The sequence below is a fragment of the Anas platyrhynchos genome, chromosome 8 (assembly GCF_047663525.1).
Source record: "Anas platyrhynchos isolate ZD024472 breed Pekin duck chromosome 8, IASCAAS_PekinDuck_T2T, whole genome shotgun sequence".
NCBI lineage: Eukaryota > Metazoa > Chordata > Aves > Anseriformes > Anatidae > Anas > Anas platyrhynchos.
In genome coordinates this window covers 33,831,238-33,852,258 of record NC_092594.1, presented here as the reverse complement: position 1 = coordinate 33,852,258, position 21,021 = coordinate 33,831,238, and the positions used below count along the sequence as shown (strand labels likewise).

Here is a 21,021-nt window from a genome sequence, read left to right as displayed (position 1 = left end):
GTCATTCTCCTGCTGATTTTTTTCTGGGTTTGGGGTACACATGAGACTTGCAGTGAACTCCACGTGTTAAAAAACAAAAATTACTGTATCCCTGGAAATTCTTCTTTGGGAGTGTCATCTGCAACGCCATGCGCCTGTGTTTGCAGTCAGGAGGGGACTGAGTTATAAACCAAAGGCATCTGCTCGCTGCCAGGCGTTGGGTATCCCAGAGTCTCTCTCAAGCTGGATACCTTTTTCTCAGTAACCAAAAAACCTCATTCCAACAAGCAAATGGTTCAATTGGGGCGAATTCCTCTCACAGAGACTGAATTAACTGAGGTCCTTAGGAAGGGCAGTGAGCCCTAGGAACGGTGTGCGGCCTACCTCACGCTCGAGCCGCCATGGGCACCTGTGGGGCCGAGCGATGGCGCGGGGCTGTGGTGAGCCCCTGAACCCGTGTCGTGCTGCTTCTCTGCTCGCATGGGGTCTTGTCAGTGCCTCTGATAAGCCTCTGATCAAAGTTGCTATTGAAGTTTCCCAGCATGAAATGAAACCCTGTCCTATGAATTTAAATTTCTCTTTCTGGCCTTCTGTCAACTTCCCTTTCTCACAGGGCTGGGCTATTTCACTTCTGCAGAAGAATCACTGCAAAACTTTCATTGGATGGCCTTTTATTTTATTCTATGTTTACAGCAGCCTGGGTGAAAACATTTTCCACAAAAAGGCTGAATACTGGCTGCAGATGAGAACAGAGTCCGGCTGACAGGCAGTCTGCTCTTGATTCAGAAGTAAAATAAGAGCAGGGTCTGTGTAAAGGAACGAGGGCAGCAGAACAAGTGAAACTGAAGTTTTCAATGGTCTTGGTGTCTGGGGGTTTTGAATGTTTTTAATCCCTAATCACCTTATTTACTGTGCAATAGAGCTGCAGTTGGTATGAGGTGCGGGAGCAGAACCACCCCTGCAGGCTGAGGCCGCTGCCAGCAGGACGTGTGGTGGCCATGTTCTGCCCTCATCTCCCTCAGTGGGGCTGTAATTTTGATTGTTCTCTACTCAACTACCAGGTCTATGAAATTGTAGGAGCAGACTTTTTCAATTTTCACTCCCCTTGCCTCTTTTCAGATGTGGTGGAAATTGGCCAGCAGTTGGTGAAGGGTAAGACACAGCCCATAGGGTCTCCTTGGGTTAACACCTGAGAAGACTCTCATCAGCCAGGTTTCCTGTTTGAGTGCACAGCCCGGAGTTGGAACAACCCTTCATCTAAAAATTACCTGTCCTTTTACAGGCAGGTTGTATGTGCTTTTACATCACGGCTGCTGTTCAACAGCTCCACCTTTGCTTGCAGAGCTGTTGGTGATAAGCGATACAATACTTCCACTCTGCTCTTCAGCTGTGTTGGTTTGGGGAAATTAGGAGCAGCAAAACAAACCAACAAGCAATCAAAAACTACAGTAGTGTGGTGTATTGCTTAGTATTAGAGATGTGCAAAAGAGGAATAACCAGGAAGCATGAACTGGAACTGAATCACTGAGGGCCTTGTGTCTTATAAATACTGAGTGTAAACATGTTCCTGTCCCATAAAACCTCTGGAACCAATGCAAGAAGTGAAGTGGCTGACAGCTTTGGGAGAGAGGATTTCGGTTTTATTGGAAAGAGGATGAAAGTATCCTGGACCCCTTAAATTAGTGTTACCTGTTTGGCTTTAGAGTCAGGGGTTTGACCTTTCAGGTATTTTTGAAATCAGAAATCACATTTAAGATCATCCAGACCCTGCTCCTTGCCAGTACAAGACTTGTTCTTTTCAGTCTATATTTATTTCCTCCAGTCATACAATGATCACTTTTTTAATGAATTCCTTCAGTAAACGTTCATGTTCTAAACCAGCCTCCTCAATTTCTCTTTTTAATTTGCTCTAGGGATGAATCCTAAATCCTTACCTGCAATTCAGGATAAGAAATGTGAGTAATGGAAAAGGAAAAGATATTTCACAGAATGAGGGACCGTGTTGGTCTGATGCAATTTCATTTAAAATTCAGCATGTTAGGTTGTGTTTCTGTCATGGCTTCATTTCCTCTCTTGTCTCTCTTCTTGGGAGAAGAGAAGCAGGAAAAAATTCCTTCGAAGCCAGCTTTCCTTTGGCAAGCTGCCCGAACCAGCGCTCAGCTGCCTGGAGGCCAAGCCCCGTGGGCATCCAGGCACTGACTTCCACCCGGGAGCTCTTGCCGTATCTGTCCGGCTGCAGATGTGAGGAAGGAAAAGCAGGTACCGAAGGCAAATCAAGCGAGAGTCAAAAGAAATGCAGTCTCTTTGGTGTCACTCCATGTATCCGAGCAGGGGAGAAGATGAAAGGCTCTGTGTATGCTTCAGTAGCCTTCTCTCTTCTTGTTCCAGGTATCAGTTTGCCCCCCAAGGAGCAGAGACAGGGGGAAGCTGTGACTAGTTACTCTTGTTTGTTTATGTTCATTTTGAAGAGATGTGAGCGGAGCTGCCTGTGCTGCTTACGGCAAAGGAAATGGGTCTCAGGGGAACAATTAATTTTGCTTGGCTATTTCTGAGCCAGGTGAAACCATAAAATGAACCTGTGTCCTCCCCATTGTCTAAAAGGGAGGTATTTATTTATTTTACATTTTAATGCACCGCTGACAATTTATGGCGGAAGCCTCAATGAATTTTTAATAGAGAATTGATAGAAGGAAGGTGTATAACATGGGAGATTAATAGAAAAGGTTATCGGATGTGAAAAAGAAAAGGAAGAAAATGACAGAGAGCTGATATTTTAATTAACTGCTCCCTGCCTGCGTTGTGATCCCAGAGACACGAGGACTGAGTGCCAGAAGGTGAATCTGGTTGAAAATAAAGTGATTCCAGTCCTGCATTAGAGGTGAGAAATGAGACAGGACTTCAGTATTCTTGCACTTTTAATAATCTGGGTTGCTGTTTGCAACGCAAAGCAGAGTTTATTTTAATTAAGACAGTCTGTGGGGCCATGACCTGATGCAGTGGAGAGTAGTAATGACAATAACAAAATCCATTGTTTAAAATATAAAAGCAGTAAAATAAGAAACGGTAGAGGTAAATATAATAACCGCAGAAAGGCTTGAGGGCTTCCCCCCACCCCTTAATCGTGCTCTTTGGGGAGATCAGACAGTTTACGTTCAAACAAAGGACCAAATGTGCTTTTATTCTGCTGATGGATCTGGCGCAGGCCAGTCCCACCTTCAGTGGGCACACAGGCAGGGCTGACCCCTCTCTTTGTGGGTAGGCCGCCACAGATGGGGCCATACACAGCATTTTGCAAAGGGGAGCTGCACTCAGGGAGCACGTTCGCACCCTCGGAAAGACGCCCTGGGACTGTCAGTAATGCGTTTCTCCCCCTTTTGTGAATCCTGGCAATCTATTAATTGTGCTGCCCAAGAACAGCGCCGGGGGAACAAAGCAATCAGTGCCACCATCTGGCGCGAGCAGGTTGGCCGTGTGGAAGGGGCTGGATGCCTGTTACGCTCCTTGCTGTTGCTGACCCTCGCTCACGCTTGCGTCCACATGTCCTGGAGTAACAGGTCAGGGTGTTAGGCTAGTGGGGAAAGGGTGGCTTAGTCGGAGGTGGAAAAGGAGTTGTGTCGCTGTCTGGTCCTCTTGGGAATGAGTCAGTGGAACAGAGATTTCTAATGCAAAGCAAGACTTGACAGCAGTGAGCGAGCTGGTATAAAACTAAGTATGTTTTAAAATGAAGTTTCTTTTATCTCAGCATTATGCTCGTCTCTGATTCCTGGGTAAAGACACTCTTGCTTCATTTGTAGGTGCCACAGCCTTCCCCTAACAGCAGCTGCTGGCACTTCACCCGGTCAGCTTCACGGCAGGCACGGGTACTCTCTTTACTTATATGTGCATATCCCCTCGATATCTGCTCTGAGCTTCTGACCATTATGTATGTCAGATTAATTTAATTAAACTTGTATCAAATACATCAGAAGTGATCCTTGATAGCCAATGGTACAAGTTTTGGTTTTCTATCTGGAGGTGTTCAGAAGGTCTGTTCCCTCTGATAACGGGTGTGCGACGTCTCGGGAAGATCAGCCTGGTTTCCTACTATGACTTATGTCTTGTAAAACACTTGACCTCTGTTTTATTCTCTGTATTAGTTCACAATATCTGGTTCTGAAAGACTTAAGGGCAGATCATCCATTTTATTCAGACTCTGGCTCATTTAGCAGCGGAAGGAGAGTAAATGTGTGTTCTCTTTATGAAGTGCATCCTGAGAGATTGTACAGCTGCTTCGTGATGTTCTGCAGTGTTTTCCTGCTGGATGCTTGCTCAGGAAAGCTGCATGTTTCATGTATTAGAAAATGAATGCTTGGCTTCTGCCGTGTAAACCTCTCAGTACCTCACACAGCAATGCCCCTCGTTTCCTCCATAGGCATGTGGCCTATATTCAACGCAGCTCCCTCCCTGACAGCAGCTGAAAAAATAAAATAAAATCAAACCCTGGAGGGTTATTTGTAGTGTTTAATGCTTTGAAAATGTTGGAAGAAATTCTGGTGAAGCCATGATGTATACACATGACTTCCATGGGAGTAGGTTTCAAGCTCAAACCTCACTGTGAGGACAGCCAGGCAGGGGAACAGATTGCTCGGGGAGGCTGTGCTGTCTCTATCCTGGGAGGTTTTTAAGACCAGGGTGAGTGAAGCCCTGAGTAACCTGGTCTGACCTCAGGCTGGCCCTGTCTTGAGCAGGAGGTTGGACTTGATGACCTCCTGGGGTCCTTTACTACCTGTGATCCTATTAAGTTATGAGCAGCTTTAGAGAGGGAAGAAACAAATCTCCCTGCCACCCCTTCCTATATGAATTGACTGGTCGATTGATGGGCTCTTTGGTCCAGTTCCTCATAGAAAAGCCACTAACGTCACCTTTGCAAAAGGTGGTGAGTGACTGGTGACCTCATGGGCGCTGAGGCTGAGAACTGAACGGGCCAGATATCTGCAGGCTGCTTTCTCTCTGCTGCAGTGAAAAGATGTTCATGTGTCTTACGGGGCACTGGGTGTGCTGTGCCACCAGCACAGAGGAGCAGACCTGTTAATTGCTTGAGCTCATGCCTTGCATCTTTTTAACGCCCTAAATTAATGCAAGCAAAGCAAAGAGCATCGAGTGGTTGACATTTAATGAAATGTTTTTTGTTGTTTGAAGGAGTGCTTTATGATCATCTGCTATGGTGACAGATGTACTAGAAAAGCCATGAATAGACTGCATAGATGAAAACATTGTTACTTAGATTGTAGTACTCCGAAGGCAAGACTTATTTGTCTTGTCTGTCTGTAAATAATGCAGCACACTTCCAGTTCCATATAGGCAGCAGCATTTTGTAGTAAAAACCCTAGATATTTATTTTGATAAAGAGCATCCCTGTTTTTTGGCTGCTTGGAAGAAGACAGAAAAGAGTTGGATCTGTTTTAAGTAAAGGACAGATAAGAGTTTTAGAGAGGAGAAACACCCACCTTTGATATCTGTCTGACTCCACCATGGAGAGGCAATGATGAATGTGAAATGAATCCTTGATACAGGGAATTCACTATTGTTTTTGGTGGGAGTGGTTGCAAAGAAGGTGTTCTGCTCTGCTTACATTCACATCCTTTTTTTTTTTTTTTTCTTGCAGCAAAGAAAACTTGTGCCGAGTCAGATTTCACTTGTGACAACGGCCACTGCATCCCAGCCAGGTGGAAATGTGATGGGGAAGAAGAATGTCCTGATGGGTCAGATGAGTCAGAAGCAGCATGCAGTGAGTAGCACAAAAAAATGGTGTTTCTGTGACACATTGTTTTACTAAAGCATAGAGTGTTATGAAATCAAAGGTATTATTCCTAACATTTGCAAGATGACGTTAAAGCTTTTGCTTCTCTTATAACAGAAATAAAAGAGACAAAAGGTTTGGGTCATTCGAATCAAATGGCTTCTAAATGCTCAAGTGTACCAATTTTCCAGACGGTGATAAACACAGAACTATACAGTGTGTGTTTCTGTCTGTAACAGAACTGAAAACGTTTCTAGCTCTATTACTGTTAGTCTGGTTGTAGGGCTCATGATCAGCAGTGGTGCATGAAGATTCATGATGAATCTGATCACTAAAGAGCACTACTAAGAGCCAGGAGCACCAAGGTGGATCAGAAGCTATCATTTAGTCCTATACTCACAAGGTGTACCATTCCTCCCTGGAGTGCATGCTTACTCTAAGTCTGTAAGGCTGCACCATGCGTCATATAAGGTCAGAATCAAGCACCATGAAATCTGTGCACCTGGGATCAGGCCTTTTGGAAACTCAGATTTGCAGCATTTTGCATGGTAGCATCTTGGGATTCATCACTGCAGACAGTACGTCTGTCATCACAGAGAAGCTTTGCAGTCTTGGAGCTTTGTGGCTGGGTTTGTTGTTTGTTTGTTTGCCTTGAAGAACAAATAAAGAAAAAAATAAAAGATTAAAGATGAGCAATGTAAAGTAACTAAAGCTGAGGGTAAATATAACAGAAGTTTGGTGCAGGTAACACCTTTAAAAATATATTGATTCAGTAAGTAAAAGGACATGCTTGATTTTCATGCAGAGTGTTTAATCTTGTTCTTTTCACTCTCTGAGGAGGCCAATCCATTCTCTGTTTTCTGGAACTGTGGAAGGTCATCTGGTGCTGAGTTGAAGGGAATCCCAGGAATATTTTAATGAAAACATTAGCTATTATGTAAACTTTTATTTGTGTGCTTGCTTACATCTGCAGATTTTTTCTTGGGCAGACCAGGAGATTTAAACAAGCCATTCTATTGAATTTCCAGTCATGTACTTCACAAATATATTCCCACGAGTCAGAAGCAGCGTTGGGGGAAGTGTTTTATTGGGCCTCACCAGAATGTGGCACATAGAGGGCTTCACAAATAACTATGCTTTTTTTTGTGTGATCCTAGTACTAGTTCTCCCTAATTAAGAAAGATAAACGAGCTTCTCTTTTGCATAAAATGAATGGAATCATTTTTGCAGCCATACACAGGCTACAGAAAAAATTACTTCAGTAACTGCATTAACATATTTATGTACTGTAACTGGTGGTCTTTCACCCTGCATCATCCTTAGTCAAAAGCTATCTTATTAATGCTGTTTCCACTACCTGATTGTGTGGAGAGGGGCTGCATAACTAAGCAGCTCCGTTCCCTGTAGTCAATGTCTGTAAATCTCTTATCAGAGGCCGTAGCATGGATGGGGTGTGGACCATGCAGTGTTAAGTTCCCCGATGATTTTTCTTGATCATCTTTCATTCCTTTCTGTAGTCATTTCACCTTCCAATTTCCCCCCACTTATGTTCTTTCTCTGGGGAAATCATCTTTAAAACTTAAGTATTGTAAAGGGTACTTGACCTGAGCATTTGATTGGTACAGTATGGGACTGCCCTCCTGAGAGGAAAATCATTTGTTCAGTTTTGTGTGATTTTCTGCTTGAAACCTACTAAGAGACTGAAGTCTGCATTTCTGCAGTGGTTCTTCTCTTCAAATAGTATCAGGAAAATGATGGCCCTTGAAATGTCTCCCTGCTGCTAATGGGAGTAGGCCAGTGTCACCTTGGCACAGGGAGAAATGTGTTCCCATACTGTAGAGTGCTGCAGCAGGTCCATCAGGAATTTGTTGTGAAGGTGACAGTGCCTGAGTAGACCAATTCTTGATCTGTTTTGGTTGGTTTGGTGGTGGTTTGTTTTGTTTTGTTTTTATATATTTTTTTTCAAACCAGGCCAAAGACTGTGGCATGTACTTATGACCTATAGCTATGGCATTTTTCTTCATAGAAGATAACGTCCATGTCTACAAGGCAAGAAGGGTCTTCTGGCTTTCAAGTAAAATTGGCATGAGTGAGTACTTTTCTCTGTTGGAAAAAAACTTTCTGGAGCTCCATCCCTCTCGGTTACAGATTGAGTGGCCACTGAGGACTTGGCTGTTGCGTGCTTTTCCCATCTGGAACAAGATGGTCCTGACCCACAGTCCCAGTTTTCAACAACAGAAGATAAAGCTGACTCTTTTATCACAAAGCAGGGCCTCCAGCACATGTTGAACTGGTCTGATTTTACTCAGTAATGTTCTTCCATTGTGCCAGCCAGTGTGCTGTTAGAGGTAGTTTGAATTGTATTTTCCTTCTTCCTTTTATTTGTGTATAGCTGTCTTAAGCAGATTCGCCATGCTTTGTCTCAACATAAGATATTTAATATTTGTTCTGAATTTGTGTGATGGGTGCAAGATCTCTGTCTCTAAGTTTGTAGGATACTTAATACAAGCCTGTGTCTGACTTGTGGTTGGCTCACAAGAGAAGCCAGCATTTCTTTCTGTACCAGTTAAAAGCTTGCCTTCTAATCTTAAAAGTATCTGCAACTGGAGTTCTGTAACTTCACTTGTTTTATAGGATTATTCAGATCTGAGTTCACACTTAATCAGATGAAGATCAAGTACTTTTAATCTTATGGCTGTTGATAGCAATAGGCTTTAATTTGCATGGTAAGGACGTTCTTCCCAGATGTTTTATATCCTTGTCAAAGGATGTGTCATCTCAAAGGCTGATCTGATCTGCTCTGCAAGGAAACCAGAATCAACCTGATAATGCATAAGCACTGTGCTGGTCGTGAGGTTAATTCACACATGTTTGCAGATCTTCCTACTGCCACTGCTCAAGACAGTGAGCGATAAACTTGGTAGACTGTTAAGAAAAAACTGGAGCATTATGATTTGTTTTTAACGTATACCTTCAAAGTAAAAGCCCTAGCTCTTTGTAAGTGTAAATGCCCCATCAGGGCAAGGAAGAAGCTGTATATATAAAGGCTGGGCTATCTCCCTCTGGTTGAGAAATGACTGTAGACCCCTACGACGGTCTCATTTTCCCATTCAGAAATGCAGCACAGCCCTTTGGAGAAGTCTGCGCTGTGGAGTTTCCCTAGGGAATGGGCAGGTTGGGAAATGGAGATTTCTTTCCTCTGGCAAGATCAAACCGCTTTATAAAATCGATTGCTTTTGGACAGGCCACGTAATTGCCAGCATCTCTGCCAGGTTCCAGGTTTATTCCTCGATTAATGCAGCACTGGGACATTGTCCATAGTCTATTTGAGCTGGGGAATTTAAGAGCATTGAAAATGCTGACTGTTGCATTTTAGGAGTATTTCCAGCTTCGAAAGTGATCAAAACAGTGCAGTTCCTCTCAGCACCTAGCCACATCCTAAATGGCTTTTTATTTTCTGGATGCTTTTGTAGTGCCTTCTTTTGTAATACTCTTTGTGCTCTCTGATTGTTACAGATGCTGTGTCCCTATCTCTAATGCTTATTTAATGAAAAATTTTGTGGTGTTTTCTTTTGTATTGGTTGTTTTTGTTTTTTTTAGCTATACCACCTCGGCCCCCCCCCCCCCCCCCCCCCCCCCCAAAAAAAAAAAAAAAAAACAAGCAAAACTACTTAGTTTGCTACTGGCTTTTTCTGTTTTCCAGATTGCTGTAGTTGCTTGGCTTTGTACCTAGCAATATCCTCTCTGGGGATGTTACCCATCCCCAGGTTTTCAGGACAGCACCTGTTTCATGTCCATAGATAAAATGGTATCAAAGATTGCTTGGCTTCTGTTCAATCTATAATGTCCAGGGTCTTTTCTGCTATCTATACAATTTTATTTTTTTTTAACAGCATTTTATTCAAGCCACTGAATGCGGCTGGGAGCAGTAGCTATAAGGATATCCCATTGGATTTCTCAACTGATGGGATCTACAGGGCTTCTCCTTGGGGGGTTTTGGTGCGAGTTGAAGACAGATCAATTTCTAGCATGGGTTGATTTTGGAGAAGGTGGTTATTTGGGCTTTTGGTTTGAAATGGGTTATTACAAAGAAGAAGCTGTTTACATTTCTTCATCTTTTCTGTGAGCTAGTTCCTTACCCTAAATATGGTCTTACCATCCATAGGTTTGTCCAAGTGAATTATTCATGTAACAGCAAGTATCACCACTAACCTCACTGTTCTGCCATCTGTCAGTTTTTTCAGTGCTATTATCTGGCTGCAGAATTTATTTTGTCTCATTTAATTTATATTAAGGCTTCAAAAAAAAAAGTGTCCCTTTCTGTGAGATGATCTATTCATGTACATATTGTGGGCTGGATCTCTCTCTGAAGTCATTAGAAAATAATGATGGGAGAAATTGGGGAAAAAAATTGCTCATTTTATTTTGGTTTCGTTTGTTTTTGTATGGAAACAGGATGAGCCCCTAAGTCAGGGGAAGCAAAACCATGAGAACTCAGCAATTAATGCTATCCGCAGAGGGCAGAAGGGACAAAATTCACAATTGAAGAGGTTGCATCGAATGAGGCTGGGGGAGGGAGGAGGAGGAGGAGGAATTTAATATTGAAGAGAGGAAGGTTATTTTGAGATGCATGAGAAATGAAACGAAATGGGATGGTGGGTGAGACGTAGAACAAAGAAATGCCATTTAGCTGTGCAGTGCCACAGCTGCTGGTGGGGAACGGGAAGGGTTAGTACATTGGCATGTCACATTCCAGCCATGTCTTCCTTGAGAAAGCCCTGTTAAATCCAGCAGCTGCTGAATCTCAGTTTAACATAAGCCATTGCTGTTTCTCCCTGCCTACAGGAGGGAAAACCTACGGTGGGTGCAACACTGCCATTGTTGGAAGGTGCGCTGAAGTGATAATGGATTTCATCTCTGCCGTGCCAGCTTGTTAGTATGCAAGGAGCTCCCCGCAAAGCATTAAAAGGGATAGCAGAATATCTGGATAGTGGGAGTGGAGTTAGTGCCTCTCAGCCAGGCACCCGGGACTCCCACGTACCTCCCCAGCAGCCGTTTTGAGACACACAAAACATTTTGACCTCAGAGCAGGTTGAATGCCTGAGGATCTTCTAATTGTTTGCTGCCAGGTTCTGCAGCAGCGTGACTCTGCCGGCTACGAGAAGGCCTCTGGTAGGCCACGTGTACGGTCCCGTTGGACAGCCTGCAATGCTGGGGCTCTGGTATATTTTCATTACTTTCACTAGAAGCAACCCAGTGGGACTCAGTGACCACACTAGGGCAGCGGTGCAGCTCCTGCTGTGCTGCACAGGCTTTGCTTATGCATAGGAAAAGATTCCTTGCTATTTCCCTATCCAGTTTCGTGAAGCTGAGGCAGGGGGAAGGGAAATCACTCTTCTTACTGAGCTGAGAGACCTCTATCAAAATGGATGTTATCCACCTAATACTGTTCCAACCCAGGTATTGAATCGTTCTGCTTTCTTACAGGGGGAAAAAAATAAATTTGCCTCTGATGTTGATTATTTAACTTAAAAAAAATCTCTGGAGAAAAACAAAAACAAATGCTAACAAACAGTAACAGCACTGATGGGAACACAAATTAAAGGGAAAGAGCAAGTGAAAATCTGAGCTGGCAAACTCTTGCCTTAGGACATTGTATATATAATGAGATCGAGGAATGCAGGCAGCATAAACTCACCACTTCTTATTTCTTTATCAGATATGTGACATTCTCCTAGCTAGGAGCAGAAATTATTTTACAGAATGGTACAGGAGGATGTGAGGAGGGAGAAAAAGAAAAGGGGAGACCTGAATTCAGTTTGCATGTAATAAGGAATGGTTTAGTAGGGCAAGTTTAATAAGCAGCAGTCTTGGAAATAGATTTTTAATGGAAATGGAATATAAAATCAAACCCCGAGTGTTGGTTTGAAATACAGTACCAGTTCGTGCAGTCCTTTTTGTTTTGAAGTACATGTCACGAGTCATGCTGGGAGATGTATCCAAACTTGACAGTTTTATTTTTAATGGGTATTTTCCAGGATCCTAAGCACTTTGTGTGCTGCTGCTCTGTATGCTGATCTCTTGTAGTGGTGATCAGCATGTAATGGTCCTCGTTTTCTATTAAGTTGCATGAAAGCAAAATTCTGCAGTTGCTATCACAGATGATATTGCTCACCTCAAAATGTGCACTCCTCTTCTAGCTCCCCATTTACCCCAGAATTATGTCCATATTGTTCATCTTTGATCTAGATCTCCTGAATGTCTGGCTGAGTTTAGTTGCATTACCTTGCATTTCTGGAAAGTGACTTAATCAACTCTTCCATGCCTTTGGAGTATTTATTTATCTGAAGAAAGATGGATGGGTCAACAACTTCAAACAGAGAAATGAAAAAATAATTAAAAAAAAAAAAAAAAACACAAACAAACTAGGTCAAATCATTCAGGCGCAGCCAGATACCAAGTTTTAGGACCTGGGGCAGAAATAGGAGAGTTTTTTTTTTCCAACATGAAGAGCAGATCTTTGTACACGTTGTAATACGATGGTGGGGAATTGCAAATGCAGCGGAGTGCATAAATTAAAGATTATTCTGTTGGATGAACTTGGTACAGATCATTCAGGAAATTAAAGTAAGGTTAATGTCAAGCGTACAGGTGTTCATTTTTACAGTACTCCAGCTACGCTAACTGGCTGTTGCCAGCATAAAATACAGCAACTTTGATGGACTGGTCTCTGTTCCCCTGCGATGTGATGGGCCCTTGGGAGCACTGCTAAGTTACAGCAGCTGAGGACCATATCCCAGGTTTCAGCCACCTCTGTAAAACGAAAATACAGCATAAGGTACAGAATATGGGAACACTTCTAGAGCTACAGGATCCTCCCAGTGATGAGGTGGGAGTCTGGTTTTCCAGATGCCCAGACTGAGGTTGTAGGGCTTATGATGAAAGCTTTAGTTTGTCACAGTGTTCAAATTTGTCAAAATAAATAATATCCAAATCACATGAAAACTCCCCATGGTCATCTTTTCATGAAGTTATAGAAAAGCTAGAAGAGACCTCTGGGGGTCATCTAGTCCAGCCCCCTCTTCAAAATGTGTCCCTGTCCTCATGTTTGGCCAACCTTATTAATGACAAAATCCTTAGATTTCCCCAGAATTTGCTTTGTTGCAGCATGTGTCACTTTGCATGTCCAAGAACAGTCTGATTTCATCTTCTGTAGTCCCTTCCTATTTCACAGTTGAAGGCAGCAACAAAACCTTCCTTTAGCTTCCTCTTCTGATGGCTGAACAAATGCAGTTCTTAGCCTCTGCTTGTGTGTAGTCTCTCGTTGTTTTCTTGGAAAATTGGGAGTAGCACAATTCTATAACTAGGGTACAGATCCTGCATTGTTCACTAGTCTCTGTGAAATCTTTATCGCATCCAAAACATAATTTAAAAAATATTTTACATCTTTTGTAGGCTACTTAACTTCTGGGTCTATTTAGAAGGTTTCAGATTTAAAAGCTGGCTTCTGTGGTTGGGTTTAACAATACTCTAGAGATGGACAAGACTTGTTAGAAGACCAGTGGTTCCCTGCAGATTGTGTCTTACAGTCTAGTGCAGATTTTTAAAAGTCCTTTTTATCCTAAGTGCATGTAACTCTTCAAATTTTCATAGAAGTGCCTTTACTCCTGCTTTAATCATCTTATCTCAGCCAATGTACGCTTCCTTCACAAGTGCCTCTGGTTCCTTGATCATCATAGCTGCTTTCAATGCTGCCTCCAAGCGGGTCCTTGTTGAGCAACCCCGAACTGATCTCAATATCCCAAAGAACACAAAACTGTAGGGACTAATCTTTGACAAGGTGAGGAACCGAATCCAGCTTTTCCTGCCTCCCGTTCCTTTTATTAGAGCATGAAATTATCCTGTTACATCAAAGAAAATTCAGGAAACCTGGCTGTTTATCCCCAGTAGTGGGATAACTTTACGTGTGGCTCTTGGGCAGTGAGTTACATCACCTTTCTGATGATTACATGGCTTTGGTGGGCTCAGCATTTTACTTGCCTAGAGATGTAAATTAATTTCCAGTATGTAATGATTGTGCTCCAATTCTACCGGTGCTAAAAAGTTTGAAGTAATCCCATTAAATCAGAACGTATTATTCCTTTAAGGAAAGGTGGTTAGAGCTTATATCTCAGAAGTGGCCTTTTCAGAGGGTCCAGACCAATATGAAAAACAATAGAAAATACTTGTTAAGTCTTTTCTGATGTTTTTTTGTCCCTTTCTTAAGCAATGTTACCTTGCGAGAAAGTCACTTTTTCATGTGGCATTGCAAGCTTTGGCATTTGCAGGGTTGATGTACTTCAGATTGACTCTGAGCTTTCATTAGCTGACTATTATGAAGATTTAAATGCTGGCATTTAAATATTTTTCCTATTGGTCTAATGTGTTCTTGCAGTTCATAAACAGCAAGGGTCATAAAAGGGTTTGATGCTGCCTTTTTATGGCTATAATTAATCTTGCATTTATTTCAATAGGAGAGAAGAGCAGGAAAATGAAAGGTGAGCATGTAAAGCCCTCTACATGTAATTGTTTGACAGCCCACGTATATTGAAGTAGTAGAAACTGAAGAGATTTTGAGAAATACTTGGACAGGTTTTCATTGCCCAGTGCTTTCATTTTTTCCATTCTCTTCCTGCTTGCTTTCTGAAATTCAGATTACCCAATTTTTATATATATATATATATATATATATATATATATAATTATTATTTATTTATTTTAATCTGGAAAAAAATCATGGTTGGCTTACTAACCATGTCTAATGAGAAAAAAATAATTTCTGGGAATCAAAAGCAAGTCATAATTTGAGAACTGAAATACTTTGCTAACTGAATGAAGCAGTCTTGTGCTGTAGGGGCACAGGAAGCAAACCTTTTTCCCTTTCTTAAGTGGGTGAATTATGGTGTGAAGAAAATATTTTAAGAAGTGAAAACAAAATGACATTGTCTAACATTTTTCACATTTAAATAGCTTGTGGTTTAATCCCATAATGGATTTATTGTACGTTGAAGCTGTGTTTCCTAATTCTACCACTTAATAGATAGTTTTCCTATCTTTGTTTATAGAGTTGTAGGATCATGTTTACATTCAGGACAAGCTCTCACTGAAATCATCTGCAGTTTTAATAAGGGTCTCGTGATGCTCTATCCCACTTCCTTGAGGATTAGGATCATGATTAAGACTTGTTTAATATGCAGCCTTTGCATGCTTTGGTAGATAATTTATATAACTTGAACCTTGCACCAGAGATTTTCAGTTCTCTGAAATGCTTTCAGGGATATTGTGCTTGAGGTTGAGGCATGGTCACTGCCAGCACTGCCTGCACGTGTGAGGGCCATGTGGCCTTCCCTCTGTGCATTATATTTGTGGGGTGCAGCGGGTGTCCGTAGCTGCTGAAAGCCTTCATCAAGGCTTTGCTGTAGCAAAAGCTTCTAGCTTCCTGTCTAGGGACACTATTCAGTGGCTGTTTGCAGAGTGACAGATTCCAGCTCACCCTTTCTGTCTTGGATTTTAACATATTGAACCATATTAAGCATCCTTTGTATTAAAATACTAGAAGCCATAGCTCAGTAACTTTGTTAGAGCCCGCAGGCTTACATGTTTTCATATGAACGCACTAATGCCAGTTATCGCACCATTTTTCAGGCTTATACTGCTCACTAGTCATCTTACCACATCCTTTGAGTTCCCACATGTTCTACAAGGCTTTGGTTCTACAGTTCTGAATTCTGTTTTATGATAGAGCTTGTAAATATTAGTCATTGTAGCATGAACATAACCGTGCTTCTCCCTTTTTTGTAAGGTGAGAAGCATGTCTAGCGTGTTTGACAGCAATTTAATTTCTAGTCATTGTCTGTGCAGTAAAACAAAATCATGTAAAACTATACACATGTATTTAGAAGTGCATATACACCTAAAATAATGGTGTGCCATTCAAGCATTTCAGCAGGTATGTTGGCACTGTATGGAATGGGAATGGGAAATGGTAATCTCAGTACTGAATTCTGCTAGAATTTATGTTTCTGCTTCAGTTCCTGCATCTAGGTATGTTGCAAGACTCAAACTTGGAGCTGAGTTGTGTGAACCAGCAGGGCTATTTGTAATGAAGGGAAGGTGTAGATGGTAAGGGAGCGCCTTTTTTTTTCTCAGCCACAGGTCTACACACCACTATTCTTGTGCAACAGGCTGAACAAATTCAATTAAAATGCCATCTAAGCTGTCTGTTCCACTCTGAAAAAGAACGCAGGTGGGGGTTTCTTTGTGTGCGTAGAAAAGATGAAATGTTCCCTCTGAGATGAGAAACACAATTATTTTAATAGCAGCGGGGCCTTAGCAGAATTTCCTTCTATTTGCACATACAGAGGTATTTAAGAGCAAGGACATCTTAGACATCATTAAGCATACATTTGTCTACTGAACCCTTATTCTGCCCTGAGTTCTGCATGTTTTATTGGTCCCTTTGAGCAGGCATTCATTTCTCGGTGTCTTCACCACCTCAGAAGAGTTGTCACCTTAGTGTGGAAAAGCAGCATCGTCAGTTGGTATGAGCTTGGGTCCTGATCTTGATGAAGCAATTGCCTCTGTGTGGCCGTGCAGCTGATACCAGCACTGCTGCAGAATGATTTCCTTTCAGCTGCTGTGGATGCTGGAGGTAGTGTAACACAGTGTGACACCGTGTGCCTTCACAGCATGAATTTTTGAAAAGTCCTGGGTGCTGTTTGTATGCTCTGTCCTTTGACAGAGCAGAGATGAGATGCTGTAACAGCAGATATGAGGTGAAATCCCAGTGTTGCGGCACACGTAGAGAATCTTTTCATTTTGAAGTGAGTAAGGTACGGATTTCAGGTAGCAGGAAAAAGCGTTTTATGATGAATTCTGCTAGTTTCCTGGAGACCTGTGCATTTTTTTCTTTCTACAGTTTTTATCACTCATCTTGGCAGGTTTAATTATGTTTGCTCATCTGGGGACCTTTTGTGGCTTTAGTTTCCCTATTGATAAGAAACACTTGTGCAGCCATAATCTCTTTTACGATGGATATGGTCTCAATGCTGCTTGGCTCCTTTATCCTTTGTATAATTTTGTCCCCCTAGTGTTCTGTGGGGCTTTTTTCTCCCTGTTTTGATTAGAATTGGAGTAATCTCTGTGAACCAGAGAAAGAAAATGAGCCTGGGCAGAGGGAAAATGAAAGAGCAGCTGCTGATACAGAGGCTCAGAGAGCCCCCTGGCTTTGTGCTGGACTCTTAGCCACAGTTGAGAGACTTCTGAAGAAATGTGTTTTCATTGCTGTTTGTAACCAGCGGGCTCTCAGTGGAGCCCAGCACACAGTCTGGGAGCATTCCTTCCTCCTCACGCTCACAATCACTTCATGGTTAGCCTGAGGAAGAAAGGGGAAGGACCCAGCATGCCCACGTGCACTCACACATGAGTTCCCAAGTCTCATTTGTGCTGTTGAGTTTCTGGAGAAGTGGCACAGCCTCTGCTGGGCCAGATCATCTGTAATACTGGGCCGTATGTGGCTGCCCGGGGCTGGCACATATATATATATATATATATATATATATATATATATAACGCCAGCTGGGGATTCCTCCTGATGCCTCTGACCTCTCTGACCATGTGTTTAATGATACTCCAGCTTCTCAGAGCAGGAACTGAAAATCTGCTTATCAGTTACCTGTAAGTGCAACCAGTAGTGTTTCACTTTTACAAGCATTTGATTGCTGGCTTGTTGAGAAATGGCACGCTAATCAGATAAGTTGTTACAGCTGGAAATGATTAGTAGGAAATCAAGATAAAATGCTATTGGTAAAATTTTCTAACCTTCCAGATTTATCAGAGTACACCAAGCTTTCATATAGCTTATGTAAAAAAGACAAAAAAAAACAACTTGTAATAATGGATTTAATTAAATTAATCTGTGAGGAAAGAATAACGTGGGCTTTGGAAGAAGCAATTCAAATCTCTCACTAGTCAGATACAATGTTTTGTTTTTTTACAAAGGAAAACATGTCTAAGTTTCTAGTAGGGCTTTTGATTATTTTAATCAATGGTTTCTCCCTAGCTTGCACAATATGTTCATTTATAAGAAACAGCACTGCTGTGGAAGATCACAATAGAACAATCTATGGGTGGGTTTTTTGCATAATTAAAGTTCCATTTTGTTTCCTTAATTACCTAACTGCTTATCTGATACAAAACTCACTGAAACAGTTCCTGATCCATTATATTGAAGCCAGGCAGCAAACTAAACTGCGTTAAAGGGATTAAAGAAGTGTTTTCAACTTTAAAAGCACGTTTTAAATCCTTTTTGCACTCAACTGCTCTATTCTGAGCCCTTTCTAAATTGTACTTTTATCTGATAACCAGCAAGCACTTTACAAACCGTGATTACACTCAGTGATTATTGCAGCACCAAGATGTGCGTGAGGTGCTTCAGAAAGCAGCTCACACACGGGTCTGTTAATAGTGTTCACTATTTCCTTTATAATTAAGTAATTGCATTTGCTCCTGAGCTTTACTGAAGCCAGTGGGGTTCTGCACAGACCCGTGCAGCTGCTTTCTCGCACAGAGCTTACACCATGGGGAAGTTACTCCCATGTGGGGTTTTAGAGTGGATTTGTATTAGAGCAGACACAAGTAAAGCAAGAAGACTAATGAAATGGAGGGAGAGCAGAAGGAGTAGAACAAAGATGAGGGTAATAGGGTCAAAGGGTCCTTCATCTGAGGCCAGGAATAGCTTGATCATTACACTTACACATAGATGTGTAATTCTCTTAACGAGATTATTGTAGATTTGGCAAACGAAGCCTTCGAGGGTGATTTGAGGAAGAGGATGAGCAAGAAGTAGGAGAAGATGGAAGGTGCAGAGGGCATAGCAAGCAGCAGCTGAGGGTAGGAGGGTGAAAGGAAGGGAGAAACACAACTCTGGTGCCAATGGCAGAGTATGGCTCTTCTGCTTTACACGCTAAGGTAGCAATACAAAATAGGGGTATTGGTACATGTTTCTCAGGGGGCTTGCATGACATTGCTGAGATGCAAGGGGACTGCAGGTGAGTGAAGTGGTTCAAAGTGTCACCATCTACAAAGACAGAGTGCTGTGATTTTCTCCAAACTGCTCACATCGGTGCCACCGTATCTTACTAGGTGGTTAGAGTTAAGTCTGCTGATTATGCTGCTCTTTGATAGACACAAGTTAATAGTAGGGCTATGAATTGTGGTTGGATTTTACCATTGGGATTAAAAGCTCTTAATTTAGGTACTCTTCTTGGTCTAATTTCTTGACAGATTTATTAATAACTCAGTAGAATTTGACAACATAAGGACATTTAAAATTTTACATTTCTCTTTCGCTATCCCTTACATAATTTTTTCCATAATTCTTTAATGAAATATTTTCTTAATTTACCATTTTCTACGGGGTGAAGGAAAGGAGTACACCCTAGGCTTTCAGAAGTGCACAAGGAAATATCTGTACAGGTTCTGGGCCAAGATTTCTGGAAAAGATTAGCAATTTTTAAATCTACCTTTTATGAAGGCTTAAAGGTAGACGGTTTCTTCTGAGCTGAGTACCCTAAATTAATGGCTTCTGGAAAGCCATTTCTTTTGCAGACTTCTGTAGTGCTACTGGGAAGGGAGGCATCTGGTCCTGTCCATGCTTTAATATCATGTGTACATGCATCAGTAGTTTAGTAAGGGCAGTGAGGTGCACAGGCTCTGACAAGAATTGAGCTTTAGCTACTTCTTCAAATCCAGCAGTGTGAGAGTTTAAAAAAAAAAAAGTTTTGAATCTGTGTAGCCTTGAGGCACAGAGCATCCTTTCCATATGTGCTCTCAGATTTTGCATCTTGCTGTTCTAATCCATGCTGTGGATGAACATCATTGTTCTGGAGTTTAAAGGTCACTGCTGCTACCTACAGCTGCTGTTGGATTGTCAGGATGGATATTTGGGTTGTCTACAGGTTAGCCCATCATTCTGGAATAGCAGTGTGACGTTGTCCCAGTACTGGGTTTCACTCCTTTCTTTACTGCATTGTGAACTATTTCTTGCTACTTTTCATGAGCCAGTAATCTCGGCTGTGGCATTTTCAGGAGAAATGTTTGTGTGTCAGAATTCTGAGGAAAAAGCAGAATTGTGATTGTTCTTCCTTTTCCTTACTTCATTGCCAAATTTTGCTCGTATAAACAACACACCTTGTTTTATTTGAAATGCATATTTATCCTTTTAAAGGATACTTGTAATGAAAAATAGAAAAAGTAACTGATCCGAACAGTACTTACTGGTGGTTTCATATTGCAGGTGGCCTGAATTCCAGCCCCAGTTCTGAGTGCTAACATGCAAGACTCTTTTACGTAGTAGTGGCCACTGTGTTGTGTTTATGTCTACCAACTTTTATGTACACGTCTAAGTTCTGTGTTATGATTTCCTTCCATAGACCAGTGAGCAAGGACTTTCCATGTGTGTAATTTTGTTTATGAGATGGGAGCCCTTTATATTTCCATAATCTGTTATAAAACATTTGTCATTTTTAAACGCTATCTTCAGGAGAAAGCATTTAGACTGCATTTAGTAACATAAATCAAAGTACTTTTCTCTTTACACATATTATAAGAAGCTGTGAGGAGTTATTTGTGGTGATTTCTAAATACCGGGGAGGTGACCACTATGAAAATATTTGAGGTAGCTTGAAGCTATAAAATAATGTTTAGAAAAGGCTAAAGTAAACCTAAAAAATAAAGATAAAAGGAAGCAATCCTTCTTATATGTAATAAATAGAGATCTCTAACATTGTGCACAACAAATATAAAAATAATCATAAAGGGATTCAGGTTCCTGGGAGAAGTATATGCAATGATTTTGGAAAATCAGGAACTTCACGATTGTGGGATAAGTTCTTTCTTTTTCATAGCCTAACAACGTTTCTGCACATTCCTCCTTTTCACTTGGATTTTTTCATTTATCTCCTATGTTCCTGGCTTGGAAGAAGTGTTTTCTTCCAAAGAGTGTAAAACAGCTTCCAGTGGAAGCTGTTGTGTAACATATGTCCCAGAAGGAATGAATACATCCCTGTCTGCTCATCAAATATTATGAGAAGTAGGGCTGATGTTTCTGGCTTCCAAGACACATTTTCTCTCCTACTGAGCCAAAGAGAAAGTGTTGATAGTTCAAACCCGCACATGTGCAGACTTTCTCCATGCTGTAATTGCCCAATTTCCCAGAGATCCTT

The 21,021-nt window shown here is 41.6% G+C and overlaps 1 protein-coding gene across 6 annotated transcripts in view; it reads left to right on the top strand.

Moving 5' to 3' along the window:
- LRP8 (LDL receptor related protein 8) overlaps positions 1-21,021 on the top strand; it is a 167,750-nt gene that overhangs the window by 96,038 nt on the left and 50,691 nt on the right. For all 6 annotated transcript variants that reach the window (XM_072041415.1, XM_072041414.1, XM_038182606.2 and 3 more), the window contains 1 exon segment: positions 5,624-5,746. In XM_072041415.1, the coding sequence (XP_071897516.1) occupies positions 5,624-5,746 (123 nt within the window).